The 22,720-nt window shown below is 42.9% G+C and overlaps 1 protein-coding gene across 1 annotated transcript in view; it reads right to left on the reverse strand.

Moving 5' to 3' along the window:
* Positions 1-1,608: 1,608 nt before the first annotated feature.
* LOC137356911 (mucin-2-like) overlaps positions 1,609-22,720 on the reverse strand; it is a 131,618-nt gene continuing 110,506 nt past the window's right edge. The window contains exons 5-6 of the mRNA XM_068022750.1: positions 13,751-13,808; positions 1,609-12,295 (exon numbers count right to left, since the gene is read on the reverse strand). Of these exons, the coding sequence (XP_067878851.1) occupies positions 2,010-12,295; positions 13,751-13,808 (10,344 nt within the window). The 3' untranslated portion in view covers positions 1,609-2,009. The remainder of the gene's footprint in view (positions 12,296-13,750; positions 13,809-22,720) is intronic.

Genomic DNA, 22,720 nt, shown 5'->3' on the forward strand with positions numbered 1-22,720 from the left:
TGTGGGTCGGGTCGGGCTGGATGTGGACAGAGCTGCCTTGCAAATGAACATTCAGGACGTCAAGGTGGGAAACGTGCAGTCCGGACTCTGCACTCTGCAGTAAAGCCTAGCTACCCGACCAAACCCGACTACATGTGTCAGGTTCGGGTCGGGCATTTAAAAAAATTAAAGGACTCGGGCCCGGGTTGGTTTCAGGTTGGCTGTTGTTGGGTCAGGCCCGAGTGGGGTTTTAATTTTATCCCTGAGCCAGGCTTTATCTTCTACCTCAGTGCCACTTCCCGCACTATCCCCATACCCCTTGATGTCTTTAATATCTAGTTTTGGTTGCAGTCCCAACATGCCTCTCTTTGATTTGCACACACTCTTTAAAAAATGCCTAGTCACTTCCCCATCAGCTTATCCTCCTGGCCCTGCGGCATTCCTTCCCCTGCAACAACTCTCTTGCACCAACCCAGTCCCCCAAAGTAATTCTATTATTTCAGAACACCATACCACCTCATTCTGTCATTCCTCAATTAACTTTACTAGAGTATATGCAGTGGTCTCCACTGTCCTCCTGTAAGATAAGTTACATGGTACATTCACTTTGCCTCCTGTGCTTCCCCATTTCTCACCCAGTTTTTAAAATACATAACAGATTTTTCTGTTCTCGTTTATCATATGTTAACACATACAGTGGCACATAGCACATGCACAGGGCAGGTGATGCAGAGAAAGTGTATGAACTTGGCATGTGCTGTGCCTTATGAACCCGCTATGATCCCAGGTACCACCTCCAATTTGGTCTGAATTTGCTGATCTCAGCTGGGACAGTACAGTTACTACAACTGACCTCAGCGCCCTTAGACTAAGGGAATGTAAAAAAATAATTTTGGCTGCAGCTTCTGATTCTGATCGAATGATCTCTACTGGAAGATGTAAACATGTCAGATAAGGACATGATTGGGTTCAGGTGTGATACCCATTGTGGTAGAGGAGCCTGATGATATTCAGTGTTTGAGCCAAGTGAGTTCATCTGAGTGAAGTACTGGAAGGCATGGACCTATGGACCTGTATCCATCCTTCAGGAGAGATGAAAATTGACCACCCTGCTCGATGAAGGAATCTGACATTTTGTTCATGCAGGATTGAGAGTAAGGAGTTGGACTGAAGGATTTCCTCCGTTTACTGTACAAAGCAGCTGAGGGTATCAGCTGATTGAGGGACTCAGCCGGTACTCAGGGGAAGGTGGACGGAAAATGAGGACAGGTGTCTGTTGAAATCCCTGCCCCCTTTGCTATTCTGAGATGGGATTGGGGTAAGGGGTGAAGACAGCTGTACTGTTCCAGGTGAAAGGGAAGTGACTGATGACTCAACTTGAGATCTGTCTCCTTCACATTCACCAACTTTTCCTTAATTTGCTAATTTGGTACAATTGGTAAACACAAAGTGAAACCTTGTTAGAGAACATCCCACTTATAACCAAATAATTTTCTGGTAAACAGGATATACTTCAAACTAAGCCATCACTAGACTTACTCTTTCACTGTGGATAACAGGCAAAGACAGTTGAAGTTACATTCCAATGTTGTTTATCCATACTGTAATGCACAGATGTAGCATGTTGAAACTCAGAAGCATAGTTACAGTTATCATTTTATAAGTCAATTGCAAATGATTGCCTATAAATAAATAAGCCATTTCCGGGGACAAGCATGAAGAGTTCAACATTTTAGAAACACTTGTTAAAAAAAGTTTCAAAGATTCTGGAGATAGTCTACTTGTCACCTGTCTGCAGAAGAAACTCCCTATGACGGATTCGAATATTACTGCGGTGCCACTCAGAATGATCCCTCCATGTATTCTTTGGTCCACCATCTCGACAGTGTTATTACATTGTGCGTCTGCAGAATGAATTGCCTTTCGTTTTTTTGCTATCTTTCTTTGCCTAGATGCTGTAGATTGTACTTGGGCCTGTGCTTTGGCCAGACCAGCTATCTGAAATCAAATGGCTTTTTCAAAGTTTTGGTCTACAACTTTCTTAAGCTGCTGTAACTTTTCATCTTGGGCGGTTGCACGCTCTTCTCCGACGATTGGCTTACAGAATTGTGAGCTGCGTCATGGGTTAGTAATGAGAGTCTTTTATTCAAATGAGTGTAGTGACTGGCCGTATGGGGAGACACTGTGGAACTAGGGGAAGATAAGGAAGGCCTTCTTTTCGAAGAATTGTAGGAGGATTTCAAAGACCTGCTAGGCGTAGGAGCATTGTTCATCTGACCGTGGGAAAACAATTGGGGTTTCCTAACCACAGCAGTAAATCCAGTAGGTTTATGGAGAAGTTTCGGCAGCCTTCCATGCACAAGGGGAACAGGATCATTCGAGGGCTGTGGAGACCTGCTAGGGGAAGGCATTGACAACCTTCTATTAATGTGAGTTGGAATGAAATTATGGGGAGGTTTTGATAAACTACTGACAAGGGCATTTAGAGAACTAATATGAGGAAACCATGGGATTAGTGTAGTCACAGGAGTAGCTTGAGGAAGACGATTCAAAAACATTGAGTGTGCTCTTTTCACAGGGGTATTTGGAGTGGGATTGTGAGGTGAAAGTCTCCTATTCAATGGGGCAGATGGAGTGGGATTGTAGGAAGGGTTTGAGGATTTCCTATTCACAGGGGTATTTGGAGTGGGATTGTAGGAAGGGGTTGAGGATTTTCTATGCACAGGGGTGTTTGGAGTGGGACTGTAGGAAGGGGTTGAGGATTTTCTATGCACAGGGGTATTTGGAGTGGGTCTGTAGGAAGGGTTTGAGGATTTTCTATGCACAGGGGTATTTGGAGTGGGATTATAGAAAAGTTTTAATGATTTCCTATTCGAAGGGGTATTAGGAGTGTGATTGTAGGAAGGTTTTGATAATTTCCACTTCGCAGGGGTATTTGGAGTAGGATTGTAGGAGGGGTTTAATAATCTCCTATGCACAGGGGTATTTGGACTAAGAATGTAGGAAGGGTTTGGTGATCTCCTATTCGCTGGGGCAGATGGAATGGGATAGTAGAAAGGTTTTGATAGTTTCCTATTCACAGGGTTTTTTGGAATGGGATAGTAGGAAGGTTTTGATAGTTTCCTATTCACAGGGTTTTTTGGAATGGGATAGTAGGAAGGTTTTGATAGTTTCCTATTCGCAGGGGTTTTTGGAGTGGGATTGTAGGAAGGTTTTGATAGTTTCCTATTCGCAGGGGTTTTTGGAGTGGGATTGTAGGAAGGGTTTAACGATCTCCTAAGCACAGGGGTATTTGGAGTGGGATTGTAGGAAGGGTTTAACGATCTCCTAAGCACAGGGGTATTTGGAGTGGGATTGTAGGAAGGGTTTAACGATCTCCTAAGCACAGGGGTATTTGGAGTGGGATTGTAGGAAGGGTTTAACGATCTCCTAAGCACAGGGGTATTTGGAGTGGGATTGTAGGAAGGGTTTAACGATCTCCTAAGCACAGGGGTATTTGGAGTGGGATTGTAGGAAGGGTTTAACGATCTCCTAAGTACAGGGGTATTTGGAGTGGGATTGTAGGAAGGGTTTAATGATCTCCTAAGCACAGGGGTATTTGGAGTAAGAATGTAGGAAAGGTTGGGTGATCTCCTATTTGCTAGGGCAGATCGAGTGGGATTGTAGGAAGGGTTTGATAATTTCCTATTCACTGGGGTATTTGGAGTGGGATTGTAGGAAACGTTTAATGATCTCCTAATCACAGGGGTATTAGGAGTGGGAATGTAAGAAGGTTTCGATAATTTCCTATTCTCTGGGATATTTGGAGTGGGATTGTAGGAAGAGTTTGATGATTTCCTATTCACTGGGATATCTGGAGTGGGATTGTAGGAAGGGTTTGATGATTTCCTATTCACTGGGATATCTGGAGTGGGATTGTAGGAAGAGTTTGATAATTTCCTATTCACTGGGATATCTGGAGTGGGATTGTAGGAAGGGTTTGATGATTTCCTATTCACTGGGATATCTGGAGTGGGATTGTTGGAAGAGTTTGATGATTTCCTATTCACTGGGATATCTGGAGTGGGATTGTAGGAAGGGTTTGATGATTTCCTATTCACTGGGATATCTGGAGTGGGATTGTTGGAAGAGTTTGATAATTTCCTATTCACCGGGATATCTGGAGTGGGATTGTAGGAAGGGTTTGATGATTTCCTATTCACTGGGATATCTGGAGTGGGATTGTAGGAAGGGTTTGATGATTTCCTATTCACTGGGATATCTGGAGTGGGATTGTTGGAAGAGTTTGATAATTTCCTATTCACCGGGATATCTGGAGTGGGATTGTAGGAAGGGTTTGATGATTTCCTATTCACTGGGATATCTGGAGTGGCATTGTAGGAAGAGTTTGATAATTTCCTATTCACTGGGATATCTGGATTGGGATTGTAGGAAGGGTTTGATAATTTCCTATTCTCTGGGATATCTGGAGTGGGATTGTAGGAAGAGTTTGATGATTTCCTATTCACTGGGATATCTGGATTGGGATTGTAGGAAGAGTTTGATGACTTCCTATTCACTGGGATATCTGGATTGGGATTGTAGGAAGAGTTTGATGACTTCCTATTCACTGGGATATCTGGAGTGGGATTGTAGGAAGGGTTTGATGATTTCCTATTCACTGGGATATCTGGAGTGGTATTGTAGGAAGAGTTTGATGATTTCCTATTCACTGGGATATCTGGAGTGGGATTGTAGGAAGGGTTTGATGATTTCCTATTCACTGGGATATCTGGAGTGGGATTGTAGGAATGGTTTGATAATTTCCTATTCACAGGGATATCTGGAGTGGGATTGTAGGAAGGGCTTGATAATTTCCTATTCACTGGGATATCTGGAGTAGGATTGTAGGAAGGGTTTGATAATTTCCTATTCACAGGGCTATTTGGAGTAGGATTGTAGGAAGGGTTTGGTAAGTTCCTGTTCACAGGGGTATTTGGAGTGGGATTGTAGGAAGGGTTTGAGGAATTCCAATTCACTGGGATATATGGAGTGGGATTGTAGGAAGGGTTTGATAATTTCCTATTCACTGGGATATCTGGAGTAGGATTGTAGGATGAGTTTGATAATTTCCTATTCACTGGGGCAGATGGAGTGGGATTGTAGGAAGGGTTTAATGATTTCCTATTCACAGGGATATTAGGAATAGGATTGTAGGAAGGGTTTGGTGTCCTATTCGATGGGGCAGATGGAGTGGGATTGTAGGAAGGGTTTAATGATTTCCTATTCACAGGGATATTAGGAATAGGATTGTAGGAAGGGTTTGGTGTCCTATTCGATGGGGCAGATGGAGTGGGATTGTAGGAAGGGTTTAATGATTTCCCATTCACAGGGATATTAGGAATAGGATTGTAGGAAGGGTTTGGTGTCCTATTCGATGGGGCAGATGGAGTGGGATTGTAGGAAGGGTTTAATGATTTCCCATTCACAGGGATATTAGGAATAGGATTGTAGGAAGGGATTGGTGTCCTATTCGATGGGGCAGATGGAGTGGGATTGTAGGAAGGGTTTAATGATTTCCTATTCACAGGGATATTAGGAATAGGATTGTAGGAAGGGTTTGGTGTCCTATTCGATGGGGCAGATGGAGTGGGATTGTAGGAAGGGTTTAATGATTTCCCATTCACAGGGATATTAGGAATAGGATTGTAGGAAGGGTTTGGTGTCCTATTCGATGGGGCAGATGGAGTCGGATTGTAGGGAGGGTTTGATAATTTCCTATTCACTGGGGCAGATGGAGTGGTATTGTCGGAAGAGTTTGGTGATCTCCTATTCACAGGGATATTAGGAGTAGGATTGTAGGAAGGGTTTGATGATCTCTTTGCTGGGGCAGATGGAATGGGATTGTAGGAAGATTTTGATAAGTTCCCATTCACAGGGGTTTTTGGAGTGGGATTGTAGGAAGGGTTTAATGATTTCCCATTTACAGGGATATTAGGAATAGGATTGTAGGAAGGGTTTGGTGTCCTATTCGATGGGGCAGATGGAGTCGGATTGTAGGAAGGGTTTGAGGATTTCCTATTCACTGGGGCAGTTGGAGTGGGACTGTAGGAAGGGTTTGATGATTTCCTATTCACAGGAATATTTGGAGTAGGATTGTAGGAAGGGTTTGATAATCTCTTATTTTCTGGGGTAGATGGAGTGACATTGTAGGAAGGCTTTGATGATTTCCTATTCGCTGGGATATTAGGAGTCGGACTGTAGGGAGGGTTTGATGATCTAGTTTTAGGGGTATTTGGAGTATGAATTTCATGAAGCCACTGGAGTTGTTGATTCGCCGAAGCAGTTTGTGAAGGATCATTCAACAAAACTGTGGATGTTCTATTCACAAGGGCAGCTGGAGTGGGACTGTTGGGAGGTTTTGAAGATTTCTTATTCACAGGAGCTGTTGTAATAGGATTGTTGGAAGGTTTTGAAATGTTCTTATTCACAGGGACAGTTTGGGTGGGCTTGCGGGGATGGTTTGAAGATTTCCCTTTCACAGGGCCAGTTGGAGTGAGATTGTGGGAAGGTGCAAATCTATCTATTGGGGTTTTTGGAGAATGAATATGATGAAAGTGTGGGATCTGTCGATCCACATGGGGAATTTGATTGTGATTTTGGGAAGCTTTTGAAGATCTATTTGCAGCAGCAATTAAAGAGGCAATGTGGGAAGGGTTTGTAGATTTGTTTATAGTTATCCTTTGTGTATGAATATGGTGAAATTGTGGTATTTGTCTATTAACTGAAATAGATTGAAGAGAACCATTCAAAAACATTGACGGTATCATATTCACAGGAGAATTTTGACTGAAAATATGGGAATTTACTGACGATCTATTTGCAGGGGCAGATGGAGTGAAATTATGGGAAAGGTTTGAAGATCTATTTATAGGGATACTTAGGGTATGTATATGATGAAATTGGGGAATTTGTCTACTCACAAGAGTAGCTTGAGCAGAACCATTCACGAACAGTGAGGGTGCTCTATTCACAGGGGCAGATGGAGTGCGATTGTGGGAAGATTTTGAAGATATCCTATTCGCAGGGGCAGATGGAGTGAGATTATAAGAGAGGTTTGAAGATCTATTTATAGGAGTATTTGGAGAATGAATATGATGAAACTGTGGAATTTGTCTACTCACAAGAGTAGCTTGAATAGAACCATTCAAGAACAGCGAGGGTGCTCTATTCACAGGGGCAGATGGAGTGCGATTGTGGGAAGATTTTGAAGATATCCTATTCGCAGGGGCAGATGGAGTCTGATTGTGGGAAGATTTTGAAGATCTATTCACAAGGGAAGGTAGCGTGTGATTGTGGGAAGGTTTTGAAGATCTATTCACAAGGGAAGGTGGAGTGTGATTGTGGGAAGGTTTTGAAGATCTATTCACAAGGGAAGGTGGAGTGTGATTGTGGGAAGGTTTTGAAGATCTATTCACAAGGGAAGGTGGAGTGTGATTGTGGGAAGGTTTTGAAGATCCCCTATTCACAAGGGCAGATGGAGCGTGATTGTGGGAAGATTTTGAAGATCTCCTATTCACAAGGGCGGATGGAGTGCGATTGTGGGAAGATTTTGAAGATCCCCTATTCACAGGGGCAGGCGGAGTGCGATTGTGGGAAGATTTTGAAGATCTCCTATTCACAAGGGCAGATGGAGTGCGAATGCGGGAAGATTTTGAAGATCTATTCACAAGGGCAGATGGAGTGCGATTGTGGGAAGATTTTGAAGATCTATTCAAAAGGGCAGATGGAGTGTGATTGTGGGAAGGTTTGAAAGATTTCCTATTGACAGCAGCAAATGGACTGGGGTTATGAGAAGGTGAAAATCTCCCATACACAGGAGTAGATAGTGTAGAATCATGGGAGGGTGAAGACCTATCTGTAGGGGTATTTGGAGTATGAATATGAGGAAACCATGGGCTTTGTCTATTCATAGCAGTAGCTTGAAGGGGACCATTCGAAAACATTGAGGGTACTCTATTCACAAAGGCATCTAGAATGGGATTGTGCGAAGGGGTTGATGATCTCCTATGCACAGGGGCATTTTGAGGAGGAATATGGGAAGCCAGTGAAGATTTTCTATTTCCTGAATTATGAGGATACACTGTGGGTCCTCTATTCACAGCAATGTTTTGATTTGGACCATGGGAAATCACTGAAAACCTTTTCAAGGAAGCATTTGGAGAAGCTGTATTGGAAACTCTTGATAGTACTCTATTTCTAGAAGAATTTTGACTAGGACCATGGAACATCTTTAGAGAGCTTCTAATCAAAGAAGCATTTTGAGGACTATAGGAAACTCTAGAAGATTTTACATTTGTGAAAGCATTTTGAATAGAACTGTGGGGAGATATTGAAAAACTGCGATTCAAAGTTTTAAGATTCTGGGAATACGTTTTAAAGCTTCTAATCATACGATCATGAGAAGTTCTTTTGCTAAGAGGGGATTTTTGATTACGAATATGGGAAAACATGGATGAGTTTCTAATTACATGTGTATTCAAATTAGGCACATGGCGAGACACTGAAGATTTGTTATTTGTAGGAGCTTTTTGAGTAAGAACTAGGGATAATGTTGAAGGCTTGTTACTATGGGACATCAGTGTAGGTATTCTATTTGGTACATTTTGAGCAGGACTGTATGTAGAGTTTGAAGATTTTCTGTTCACAAGACTACTGTGGGGAGATGATAAAGGTCTATTCAGAGGAGCATTTTTGGTGACACTTTGGGAAGATACTGAAAAAGTTCTATCCACAGGAGGATTTTGAGTTGAGTTATGAAAAGATGTTCCAGGCCTTTTGGTCACTTGAGTATGTAGAAGTAGAATATGTGAAGGTGTGAAATTGATAGGGGCATTTTGAGTAGGGGTCTGAGAAGACACTGATGGTCTTCTACTCAAAGAAGCATGTTGAGTAGGAGTAAGGATAACTACTAAAGGTCTGTTCAAAGCAGCATTTTGAGTAGGACTATGGGAAGATACTGAAAGCAATTTTTTCATGCGAGCATTTGGCGGACGATTATGGGGAGGGTTTGAAAGTTCATTTACAGAAGGATTTGGAATGGAAATATAACTTTTAGTCATACGAGAATTTGAAGGAGGAATACGGCGGGATGTTGAAGATCTGTTTATAGAAGCAGTTTGAGTAGGGCTGTAGGAAGATAATGTCACTGTTTCAGTCAGAGACACATTTTGTGTAGGGCTGTAGGAAGATAATGTCACTGTTTCAGTCAGAGACACATTTTGTGTAGGGCTGTAGGAAGATAATGTCAGTGTTTCAGTCAGAGACTCATTTTGTGCAGGGCTGTAGGAAGATGTCGGGGACCTCCTGTTCCTTATGGTGTTTTTTCCCCTTGGTAAGAATACATCAAATTGGCTCAAAGCATTTTCAAGAATACTTACGTCATTTTCAGTGGGATTTCTTCTTGAAAACTGCTTTTTTGTTTCTATCAGAAGTTTTTCCAGCTGATGCATATTGGGATCCACTGCAGTTGTATTTGGTGGGCCCCTTGACAATTTATTTGATTCTTTTGGTTCCCCTGTTTCTTGTTTTTGACCTGAGATATTTTGACTATGCAAGGAGCTTATGACTACATTACCCTGTGTCTTCTTAGTATGCAGTCCCCTCTTTTGTTCAGCCTGGTCATACTTGAGATTTCCATTGGGAAAGATGAGACTTCTGATCAACCCTTTATTCATTTCATTAATCATCTCCTGATTTTGTTTTGACTGTTGTTTTCTTTCAGAAGGTTTTCTGTTCAGAGATACCTCCTTAATGGTACTATGGGTAGATTCTTCAGAATCTCCATTTTTTTCAGTCTTTGATAGTACCAAATTCAACTGATCTATGGCAGCTTGAATATTATTTATGTCATTCTTGGTTGGTTTTCGTTTTAAAAACTGCTCGTCCAAATCCTTCATTAAATTTTCAAGAGAAGGTATGTCAGAATTCTTTGTAATTTCTGGCAGCCTGTGTGACATTTCCTGACTATCTGGTTCTGCTGAACCTTTTACTTCATATTGCTGTCCTAAAGGGTTGTGACTGTGAAAAGGAGTGGTAGATACTTTTACACTGATTAAAGTTGGATTAAGTATTCTTTGATGCTCATGATCTCCTTCAGGAATTATCAAATTTCTGAGCAGCACTCTGTTGTGACTAGTTCTTGTATTTAGTGTGGATGAGTCATTTTTTGGATGCACTTGTTGACTACTTTTTGTGTCATTCATGGTTAATGTGTGGGTTTTTTTTAGAACGTACAAGCCTTCTGTTTGAGGCAAATCTAGAGCAGCTTCAGTCTTGCCTATGGTTACAGTCTGGATCTTGGTTGGAATGGGTGAGCTATGTTTCTGAGATGGTTTAGTTGTAGTGGCTGAGCCATGTATCTGAGATGGTTTGGCTGGAGTGGGTGAGCTATATTTCTGAGATGATTTGGTTGAAGTAGATGAGCCATGTTTCTGAGATGCTTTGGTTGGAGAGGGCAAGCCATGTTTCTGAAATGCCTTGGTTGGAGTGGGTGAGCCATGTTTTGGAGGTCCATTAGTTCGAGTGAGCAAGCTATTTTTCTGAGATCCTTCGGTTGAAGTGGAGAAGACATTTTTCTCAGGTTCTTTGGTTGAAGTGGAGAAGAAATCTGTATGAGCTCCGTTGGTTAGAGTGGACGAGTCATCTTTCTGAGATACTTTGGTTGGAATGGATGAGCCATATTTCTGAGCCAAATTGGTTGGAGTGGGTGAGTCATCTTTCTGAGATACTTTAGTTGGAATGGGTGACCCATATTTTTGTGCTAAATTGGTTGGAGTGGGTGAACCATATTTTTGAGGTACGTTAGTTGAAGTGGAGAAGTCACCTTGCTGAGATGCTGTGGTTGATGTGGAGAAGTCATTTTCCTGAGGTGCTTCGCTTGAAATTGAGAAGTCATGTTGCTGAGAAGCTGTGGTTGATCTGGAGAAGTCATTTCCCTGAGGTGCTTCGCTTGAAATTGAGAAGTCATTGTGCTGAGATTCTGTGGTTGATGTGGAGAAGTCATTTTCCTGAGGTGCTTTGTTTGATGTGGAGAGGTTATCTTGCTGAGGTGCTGTGGTTGATGTGGAGACGTTATCTTGCTGAGGTGCTGTGGTTGATGTGGAGACGTTATCTTGCTGAGGTGCTGCGGTTGATGTGGAGATGCCATCTTGCTGAGATGCTGCGGTTGATGTGTAGAAGTTATCTTGCTGAGATGCTGCGGTTGATCTGGAAAAGTTATCTTGCTGAGATGCTGCAGTTGATCTGGAGAAGTTATCTTGCTGAGATGCTGTGGTTAATCTGGAGAAGTCATTTTCCTGAGGTTCTTTGGTTGAAATGGAGAAGTTACCTTGCTGAGATGCTGCGGTTGACATGGAGAAGTCATTTTCCTGAGGTCCTTTGGTTGAAATGGAGAAGTTATCTTGCTGAGATGTTGCGGTTGGAGTGGGTAAGCCATGTTTCTGAGACTCTTTGTCAGTATACTCAGTCTGGGAGAACACTACAGTTGGAATCATCGTATTAGGAAATTGTTCAACGTCCTGATTTATGATTGACCCCCCCATTGAAAAACCTGGCTTTAATTGGTCGTCGATATTTTCAGCCTCGCTTTCTTGCTCAGAAGATTCATTGGAGTGTTTGGGTAAAGTATCAAGCATTGTTTTAACAAGATTTTCAAATGATGAAAATTCTTTCTCCTCCTTAGAAACATTCTTTTGAATTGCGGCTGCTGAATTTTCTATCGGAGAAAGCCCATTCATGGTTTGCTCAGATGAGTAACCGGTTATGACTTCCGTTTTTCTAGTGACATTTCCTTGATTTTCTTTCCCAAAACTCTCCTGTGTACCTTTTTTGTTAAGTATTTTTTCACAGGTTACTTCTATATCTTTACTTGAAACAGATGTTCTTTTTCCTGTCCTGTGAGCTTGGAACCTCAGATACTCCTCAAACATTTGGTAAAATAGCAGCAGTTCTTGCTCTAGATCAGTTGAAGCATTATGAAAGTGCACTGACTTTACTGGATCAAGATCTATGCTCAAAGTTTCAACATCTTGATAAGGACGACCTTCATCTCTCACACTGCCATTGTTTTGGATCACATGTGGACCACTCTGATCAGACTGACCAAATGCAGGTTGCAAGTGTTCCTTTTCATGTATGTTATTTATCAGGTTACCAGCGTTTTCTTCCAACATTCTTTCCAAATACAATGGCATAGTTGCATTTTTTACATAAAAATCAAAAATTATATCACCCAGAGTCCTACTGTCACGGCTGAAGCGTCTCAGATCTCCTGGAACTATATCATAAACAAATACAGATTCAGTTTCCTGCCTCTAGATCAAGCTAAAGTTGAATTCAATTTGATTTTCTAACTAGCCAACACATCATCATATGAGTTCAGTTAAATAGATTGTGGTACTTCACAACTCAGATAGGAATTGGTCTAGATCAGTTGAAGCATTATGAAAGTGCACTGACTTTACTGGATCAAGATCTATGCTCAAAGTTTCAACTTTGGCTTAGTTATTTAACTGAATTTTGCTGTGGGACTAGTTAATTAGTTGAATTAGATCATGGGCAAATTTGTTAGTTGAATTGGATTACTGGAATGTTTTTTCACGAGGCTGCAGTTCAGAGCACAAATTGGGAAAATTGGCTGACTGAGCTCATAGGCGAAGGAACTCGATACTGATAATTTATGGCCAAAATTTAGTTGCTGTAGGAAACTGGGTGGTTCAGTGGATTAGACATGATCCTTTGCCTCTGGCATCTGATTTTAAATCTAGTCCAGATTCCTATTTCTGCTACCTGTAACTAAAATGAGTTTGGATAGCCTTAACCAATTCTCTGTAGATATAATTCTACAGTACAAAGGTATCCAGAATTCTGCACAAATTGCTCACTCAGGCTTAGAAGAGAATGGCTGATGTGGGAAAGTATCACATTTGTGCAATTAAAGGTGCTTGTGCAAGGTTGAGGCACAGTAGGACACAGTGTAGGGAATATCTAACCATTATTTGAGTTGGGAGTGTTTGATAGGACAATGTGAGGGAGTTTTACCCTGTATCTAACCCCTTTTTGTTTTTTTTTTCACACAAACTCTGGGAGACCATATCTGAACAATGGGTCCAATGATCCTCTGTCTTTCTACGTTGGGCAATCTCAGGAAACTGTCTGCCTCCTTTATAAATGTATCAAATCCACACTCACCCCATGTGACGGTGACCAGTTCTCAAGGTCAATGACCCTGTGATCTGGTGGAGATCGAAACAGGTTCAATGCCTACATAACAAATCCTTTCACCGTAGAGGGAGCTTTACTCTGTATCTAACCCCATGCTGTACCTGTCCTGGGAGTGTTTGATGGGACAGAAAAGTCCATGTACTACTTCATGAAATAATTTTCACTTGACTAACTGTCTAGTATTTGAAAGAGAAGGGGTAATGAATAGTCTGAGCAATTATTCCTTTTTAAATATTGCTGTGCTTTTCAATATTGTGTTCGGTATCCTTTGGGGCTTTGGCCCCCATTGATGGGAGCACTTTCTTGCTGTAGAGCATTTGAGGGAAGATTCCAAGTTTGCTCAAATAAACCTCTTAAAAGTGGGAGCCCCAAGTTCCACACATCTGCATAATCATCCTATAATGGAATCCAGACCATGCTGAATGGGACTAAGTAGCTCCATCATTTCATTGGGGACTAAAGGGTAAAATCTTTCTTAAACAAAACACTGTTTTCCCATTATTCTTACCTCTTTCTTTGTGTATGCGCTGAGGTATTTGAGTCCAGGCAGCAGCTACAGAGGGCAACTATGAGAAGAAAATGAAACGATAAGTTAAGTCTACAGACAATTCTGTTACCGCTGTCATCAAGGCAAGAAAAGTAAGAACATAAGAAATAGCAGGAGTAGACCATATGGCTAGTTAAGTCTGCTCTGCCATTCAATACGATCAGGCTGATCTTTGGCTTCAACTCCACTTTCCCACCTACTCCTCATATCCCTTGATTTTCTGAGAGACAAAAATCCTCTCGATCTCAGCCTTAAATATATTCAACAATGGATCATCCACAACCCTCTGGGGTAGAGAATTCTAAAGATTCACAACCTTTCAGTGAAGAAATTTCTCCTCATCTCAGTCCTAAATGATTGGCCCCTTGTCCTGAGACACTATGCCCCTCTGTTCTAGATTCCCCAGTCAGGGGAAACAACATCTCATGGTCTAGCCTGTCAGAATCTTGTAAGTTTAAATGAGATCACCTCTCATTCTCCAAAACTCCAGAGAATATATACCCAATTTACATAGCCTCTCAGCGTAGGATGACCCTCTCATCAAGACCAATCTAGTGAACCTTTGCCTTAAATATATTAAATGACCCAGCCTTCACTGCTCTCTGGGAAAGAGAATTCCAAAGATTAATGACCCTCTAAGAGAAGAAATTCCTCCTATTCTCTGTCTTAAAAGGGAAACCCCTTATTTTGAAACTGTGCCCCCAGTTCTAAATTCCTCCAGGACGGGAAACATCCTCTCAGCATCTATCCTGTCAAGCCCCCTCAGAATTTGATATGTTTCAATAAGGTCATCTTTCATTCTTCTAAACTCCAATGAGTATAGGCCCAACCTACTCAACCTTTCCTCATAGGGCAACCCTTTCATCCCAGGAATCAGCCTAGTGAACTTTCTCTGAACAAAAAGCAGGACAAATCCAATCTGGCCAAATACCGTCCTAACAGTTTACTCTCGATCATCAGAAAAGTAATGGAAGGAAGGGGTTGTTGACAGTGTTATTAAGCTGCACTTGCTTGCCAATAACCTGCTCAGTGACGCTCAATTTGGGTTCCGCCAGGGCCACTCAGCTCCTGACTTCATTACAGCCTTAGTCCAACTATGGACAAAAGAGCTGAACTCCGGAGGTGAGGTGTGAGTGACTGCCCTTTACATCAAGGCAGCATTTGACTGAGTATGGCATCAAGGAGCCCTAGCAAAACTGGAGTCAATGGGAATCAGTGGGAAAAATCTCTGCTGGTTGCAGTCATACCTAGCACAAAGGCTATGGTTGTTGGAGCTCAATCATCTCAGGACATCACTGTAGGAGTTCCTCAGGGTAGTGTCCTAGGCGCAACCATCTTCAGCTGCTTCATCAATGACCTTGCCTCCATCATAAGGTCAGAAGTGGGGATATTCACTGATGATTGCCTAATGTTCAGTACCATTCACGACTCCTCAGGTACTGAAACAGCCCATGTGCAGATGCAGCAAAACCTGGACAACATTCAGGCTTGAGCTGATAAGTGGCAAGTAACATTTGTGCCACCCAAGTGCAAAGGAATGACCATCTCAAACAAGGGAGAAGCTAACCATCTTCCCTTAATGTTCAATGGCATTACCATCACTGAAGCCCCCACTATCAATATCTTGGGGGTTACCATTGACCAGAAACTGAACTGGACCAGCCACATAAATACTGTGGCTATGGGCTTGTTTCTGTGCTGTACAGTGGCGCAGTGGTTAGCACTGCAGCCTCACAGCTCCAGGGACCCGGGTTCAATTCTGGGTACTGTCTGTGCGGAGTTTGCAAGTTCTCCCTGTGACCACGTGGGTTTCCGCCGGGTGCTCCGGTTTCCTCCCACTGCCAAAGACTTGCAGGTAATAGGTAAATTGGCCATTGTAAATTGCCCCTAGTGTAGGTAGGTGGTAGGGAATGTGGGATTACTGTAGAGTTAGTATAAATGGGTGGTTCTTGGTCGGCACAGACTCGGTGGGCCGAAGGGCCTGTTTCAGTGCTGTATCTCTAAATAAAAAATAAAAATAAAAAAAATATAAAAGAGTAGGTCAGAGACTGGCAATACTGCGGCGAGTAACTCTCCAAAGCCTCTCCAAAGACTCTCCAAAGCCTGTCCACCATCTATACAAGTCAGGAGTGTGATGGAATACTCTCCACTTGTCTGGATGGGTGCAGCTCCAACAACACTCAAGAAGTTCGACACCATCCAGGCTAAAGCAGCCCACTTGGTTGGCACCCATCCACCAAATTAAAAAAAAAAGAACTGCTTCCAACGTAAGTACATTCCTCCTTAAGTAAAAAGACCAAATGCAGTGCTCTAGGTGCGGTGTCACCAATGCCCTGTACAGTTGTAGCAAGACTTCCCTACTTTTATACTCCATTCCTCCAACAATAAAGACCAATGTTGCATTTGCCTTCCTAATTACTTGCTGTGCCTGCATGCTAACTTATTGTGATTCATGTACAAGGGACACCCAGATCCCTCTGTACTGCAGCATTCTACAGTCTCTCTCTCCATGTAAATAATATTCTGTTTTTCTATTCTGACTGCCAAAGTGGACAACCTCACTTTCCCACATTATATTCCATCTGTCAAGTTTTTGCCCACTCATTGAACCAATCTATATCTCTTTGCAGACACTTTGTGTCCTCCTCACAACTTATTTTCCTACCTATCTTTGTATCGTCCCTTCATCCAAGACATTTTTTTTGATTCGTTCATGGGATGTGGGCGTGGCTGGCCAGGCCAGCATTTATTACCATTATATCCCTAATTGCCCTTGAGAAGGTGGTGGTGAGCTGCCTTCTTGAACTGCTGCGGTCCTTGGGGTGTAGGTACACCAACAGTGCTGTTAAGAAGGGAGTTCCAGGACTTTGACCCAGTGACAGTGAAGGAACAGCGATATAGGTTCAAGTCAGGATGGCTTTGAGGGGAACTTGCAGGTGGTGGTTCCCATGCATCTGAAGCTCTTGTCCTTCTAGGTGGTAGAGGTCGCAGGTTTGGAAGGTGCTGTCGAAGGAGCCTTGGTAAATTGCTGCAGTGCATCTTGTAGATGGTACACACTGCTGCCACTGTGCGTTGGTGCTGTAGGGAGTGAATTTTGAAGATGGTGAATGGGGTGCCAATCAAGTGGGCTGCTTTGTCCTGTATAGTGTTGAGCTTCTTGAGTGTTATTGGAACTGCACCCATCCAGGCAAGTAGAGAGTATTCCATCACACTCCTGACTTGTGAATTGTGGATGGTGGACAGGCATTGGTGAGTCAGGCAGTGAGTTACTTGCCGCAGAATTCCTAGCCTCTGACCTGCCCTTATAGTCACACTATTTATGTGGCTGGTCCAGTTCAGTTTCTGGTCAATGGTAACCCCCAGCATATTGATAGTGGGGGCTTCAGCGATGGTAATGCCATTGAATATCAAGGGGAGATGGTTAGATTCTCTCTTGTTTGAGTTGGTCATTGCCGGGCACTTGTGTGGCGCGAATGTTACTTGCCACTTATCAGCCCAAGCTTGGATGTTGTCCAGGTCTTGCTGCATCCGGACACGGGCACTTTAATATAGATTGTAAATAGGTGAGGCACCAGCACTGATCCCTGTGGTACTCTGTTAGTTACAGTTTGCCAACCTGAAAATGCCCCATTTATCCCAACACTCTGTTTCCTCTCTGTTAGTTAACCAATCCTCTATCCATGCTAACATATTACCCCCAACACCATGAGCTCTTAACTTGTGTAGTAACCTTTTATGTGTCACCTTATCGAATGCCTTTTGGAAATCCAAATACACTACATCTACTGGTTCCACTTTACCCACCCTGCTTGGAACATCCTCAAAGAACTCTAATAAATTTGTCAAATACGATTTCCCTTTCATAAAACCATGTTGACTCTGCCCGATTGCATTATGATTTTCTGAATGTCCTGCTACTACTTCCTTAATAATGGATTCCAGCACTTTCCCGACAACTGGCGTCAGGCCAACTGGCCTGTAGCTCCCCGCTTTCTCTCTCCCTTTATTCTTTCTCTAACTTCCAATCCACTGGGACTGTTCTAGAATCTAGCGAATTTTGAAAAAAATTCATAACCAGCGCGTCGGTACCTCTTTTAGAACCCTCGGATGTAGGCCATCAGATCCTGGAGATTTGTCGGATTTTAGTCCCTTAGTTTCTCCAGTACTTTTTCTTAACTGATATAAATTACCTTAACTTCCTCACTTTTATTAGCCCCAGGTTACCCTCTAGTTTAGTTTAGAGATACAGCACTGAAACAGGCCCTTCGGCCCACCGAGTCTGTGCCGACCATCAACCACCCATTTATACTAATCCTACATTAACCCCATATTCTCTACCACATCCCCACCATTCTCCTACCACCTACCTACACTACGGGCAATTTACAATGGCCAATTTACCTATCAACCTGCAAGTCTTTGGAGGTGGGAGGAAACCGGAGCACCCGGCGGAAACCCACGCAGACACAGGGAGAACTTGCAAACTCCGCACAGGCAGTACCCAGAACTGAACCCGGGTCGCTGGAGCTGTGAGGCTGCGGTGCTAACCACTGCGCCACTGTGCCGCCCATTTAGTCTAATACTATTAGATTACTATTAACTGCAACAACTACCGTGGAATCTCCCTGCTCAGCATAGTGGGGAAAGTCTTCGCTCAAGTCGTTTTAAACAGGCTCCAGAAGCTGGCTGAGCGTGTCTACCCTGAGGCACAGTGTGGCTTTCGAGTAAAGAAATTCACCATTGACATGCTGTTCTCCCTTCGCCAGCTACAGGAGAAATGCCGCGAACAACAGCTGCCCCTCTACATTGCTTTCATTGATCTCACCAAAGCCTTTGACCCCGTCAGCAGACGTGGTCTCTTCAGACTACTAGCAAAGATTGGATGTCCACCAAAGCTACTAAGTATCATTACCTCATTCCATGACAATATGAAAGGCACAATGCAGCATAGCGGTGCCTCATCAGACCCCTTTCCTATCCTGAGTGGCGTGAAACAGGGCTGTGTTCTCGCACCCACACTTTTTGGGATTTTTTTCTCCCTGCTGCTCTCACATGCGTTCAAGTCTTCAGAAGAAGGAATTTTCCTCCACACAAGATCAGATGGCAGGTTGTTCAACCTTGCCCGTCTAAGAACGAAGACCAAAGTACGGAAGGTCCTCATCAGGGAATTCCTCTTTGCTGACGATGCTGCTTTAACATCTGACACTGAAGAGTGTCTGCAGAGACTCATCGACAGGACTGCGGCTGCCTGTAACGAATTTGGCCTAACCATCAGCCTCAAGAAAACGAACATCATGGAACAGGGCGGCAGAAATGCTCCATCCATCAATATCGGCGACCATGCTCTGGAAGTGGTTCAAGAGTTCACCTACCTAGGGTCAACTATCACCGGTAACCTGTCTCTCGATGCAGAAATTAACAAGCGCATGGGAAAGGCGTCCGCTGCTATGTCCAGACTGGCCAAGAGAGTGTGGGAAAATGGTGCACTGACACGGAACACAAAAGTCTGAGTGTATCAAGCCTGTGTCCTCAGTACCTTGCTCTACCGCAGCGAGACCGATGTCTCAATTCATTCCATCTTCGCTGCCTCCAGAGAATCTTTGGCATCAGGTGGCAGGACCGTATCTCCAACGCAAAAGTCCTCGAGGCAGCCAACATCCCCAGCAAAGACACCCTACTGAGCCAGCGGCGCTTGAGATGGCTTGGCCACGTGAGCCGCATGGAAGATAGCAGGATTCCCAAGGACACATTGTACAGCGAGCTTGTCATTGGTATCAGACCCACCGGCCGTCCATGTCTCCGCTCTAAAGACATCTGCAAACGCGACTTGAAGCCCTGTGACATTGATCACAAGTCGTGGGAGTCAGTTGCCAGTGATCGCCAGAGTAGGCGGACGCCATAAAGGCGGGGCTAAAGAGTGGCGAGTCAAAGAGACTTAGTAGTTGGCAGGAAAAAAGACAGAAGCACAAGGAGAGAGCCAACTGTGTAACAGCCCCGACAACCAATTTTATCTGCAGCACCTGTGGAAGAGTCTGTCACTCTAGAATTGGCCTTTATAGCCACTCCAGGCGCTGCTTCACAAACCACTGATCACCTCCAGGCGCTGACCCATTGTCTCTCGAGACAAGGAGGCCAAAGAAAGAAAGGAATCCTTAACTTTCTTAGTAAGCCAGAGATCAGTCTTTCTTGCAGGGATTTTGTTTTTTTAATGGAAAGTACTTTTGTTGAATATTTTGAACTGTTTCTTAATGTTTTTTCCAATGTTTATTTACCGCCATCAATCAACCTTAGCCAGCTCACCCCTCATACCTAAGTAATTGACTTTGTTTAAGTTTAAGATTTGTGTTTGGGACTGGAGTATGTCGCTTTCAAACTTAATATGGTATTCGATTGTATTGTGATCACTTTTTCCCCAGGGGATCTTTTACTATGAGATTACTAATTAACCTTGCCTCATTGTACAATACTACATCTGAAATAGCTTTATCTCTGCTTGGTTCCACAACATATTGTTCCAGGAAACCGTCACGAAGACATTCTACAAACTCATCATCCACCTATGCCAATTTGATTGGTCCATTCTATGTGAAGGTTAATGTTCACCACAATTATTACATTGCCTTTGTTACAAGTTCCAGTAATTTCTTACTTAATACTCTGTCCAATGGTATAAACACAGTTAGGGGGCCTATTAACTACTCCCACTAGTTTTTTCTGACCCTTGCTATTTCTGATCTCTTCCCATACTGATTCGACTTCCTGATCTTCTGAGCCAAGATGTTTTCTCACTAATGTCCTTATGTCATTCTTTACTATCAGTGTTACTCCTCCTCCTTTTCATTCTGTTCGTCTTTTCGAAATGTTGTATACACTGGAATATTTATTACCCAGCCTTGGTCACCTTGTAACCATATCACTGTAACGGTGATTAGATTTAAACCATTTATTTCTATTTTTACCACGAGTTCATCTATCTTATTGCAGATGGTTTGCGCATTCAGATAAAGAGCCTTTAATTTTATTTACTATTATTCTTTGCATGGACCTTATTCGCTGATGCACTGTTACCATTAAACTCTCTGTCCCTTTTGTTCCATTCTGCTTGTCTTTACTTACATTGCGAAATTCTTCTGTTGTCCCGACTTTTCTCTTTGGATTTCTAAATCTACCTTCACCTGAACCCTCCCCCCCCACCTCTGTTAGGTGAAAGCCTTGAGCATAACTTCATTCACATGCAGCACCAGAAGGGGGATGGCTGTATACTTGTTCTCCTTTTATTTCCTTTACTCTGCCTTTACCTTGTGAAGTCACCTTTGTAATGCATCACCACCACCCCTGCCCTTCCACCCACCCAGTGAAAAGGTAGGTGAATGGCCAACCTGTTCCTGGATTGCAATGAGTACCTGAACCAGAAGTGTTTCAGAACAGGGCCAGGAGGTTCTCCCTCCTACATCTCTCCTTGCTGTGGGGAATCAATCCAACAAAATATACAACTGAGATAGCTTTCCATTTTGAAGACTTCCTAAAGATTAAGGCAGTGGAAGATGAGTATATGAACCATTCAATTGTCTATCTGCAGTTCCTCTCTGCTATTTAAATGGAGGTATTAACCTAGTTTCAAATAATTGATTATGGGGCTCTTTCTTTACAGTTTCTAGTGGATGTTGGCGCACAAAATGTTCCTTAATTCAGCACCAAACTCACAAGCTGCCTCAGGATGGAACAATTATGTAATGGTAGCATAATAGTTAATTTATTGGACTAATAATCCAGAGATATGAATTCAGCTCCCACCATGGCAGCTGGGAAATTTAAATTCAATTAACTAAATAAATCTTGATTTAAAAAAGCAGGAATGGTAATGGTGACCGTGAAACTATAAGATTTGCATGAAAACCCAACTGATTCACTAATGTCCTTTAGGGAAGGAAACCTGCCGTCCTTACCCAGTCTGGGCCTAAAGACCCACAGCAATGTGGTTGACTCTTAACTGCCCTCTGAAATGGCCTAGCAAGCCACTCAGTTGGGAAATTAAGGTTGGGCAATAAATGCTGGGCGTGCCAGTGAAGCCCACATCCCATGAATGAAAAAGTTAACACTAGTGAAGGCACGCTGAGGCACATGGTTGGAGCAGCTTTACTCTTCACTTCATCTATACGTAACCTTGAAATGCTCATAGTTGATTCTGAGTGGCTAAACTGTTATTTCTAACCTTCTCTTTGATGGGCATAAAAATCCTCACAAAAAGTTGACTACAACCGAATTTTAACATGATATAGGCAGCCTTGTAAAATGTGGAAACTTGAGTATTTGCCACATTGTACACTCCTTATCTGGGCAGCACTGCTGCCCGTCACGCTCTGGATCACACCTCGACTGAACTTCCAATTGCTAAGTGAGTGGCAGCTGACACAGTTCCCCAGTCACACCAGCAACTCCACTCCTATCCAATAGATCTTCAACCTAAACCCCAGGTTCAGAGGTCCAGGACACAGCAGCATTCTAACCTCCCTCCTGGAAAGCAGCAAGTTCAGAGTTATGACTAGCCATTTTCTTCTTCCCTTTCAAGTTTCTCCCTTTTATATTTTAAAGTTTTTTTTTACCATTATCAAGTATGAAATTTCCACACCCTTCCTTCTATCTGTTTGGCCTCTTCCCAGTGTATTCTTTTCCATAATCTTTTTCCACCTTTCCATCATTTGACACTCAGCAAGAAACAGGGTTACGGACCATTCCGCCCCGCTCCAGACCCGACTGTGATCTTGGAGACCTGCAGTCAGATTTTTCAGTGCCCTCTTGCACTTCTTTGTCTCTTCTACAAGGCTCCACTGGTCTTTTATTCCTCCTGTTTGGGTACTTAGTGGTTGAATATATATAGATTATATTTCCCTGACTGGAACTGTGTAAATGATGATATTGAATTTTTACAGC

The sequence above is a fragment of the Heterodontus francisci genome, chromosome 46 (assembly GCF_036365525.1).
Source record: "Heterodontus francisci isolate sHetFra1 chromosome 46, sHetFra1.hap1, whole genome shotgun sequence".
NCBI lineage: Eukaryota > Metazoa > Chordata > Chondrichthyes > Heterodontiformes > Heterodontidae > Heterodontus > Heterodontus francisci.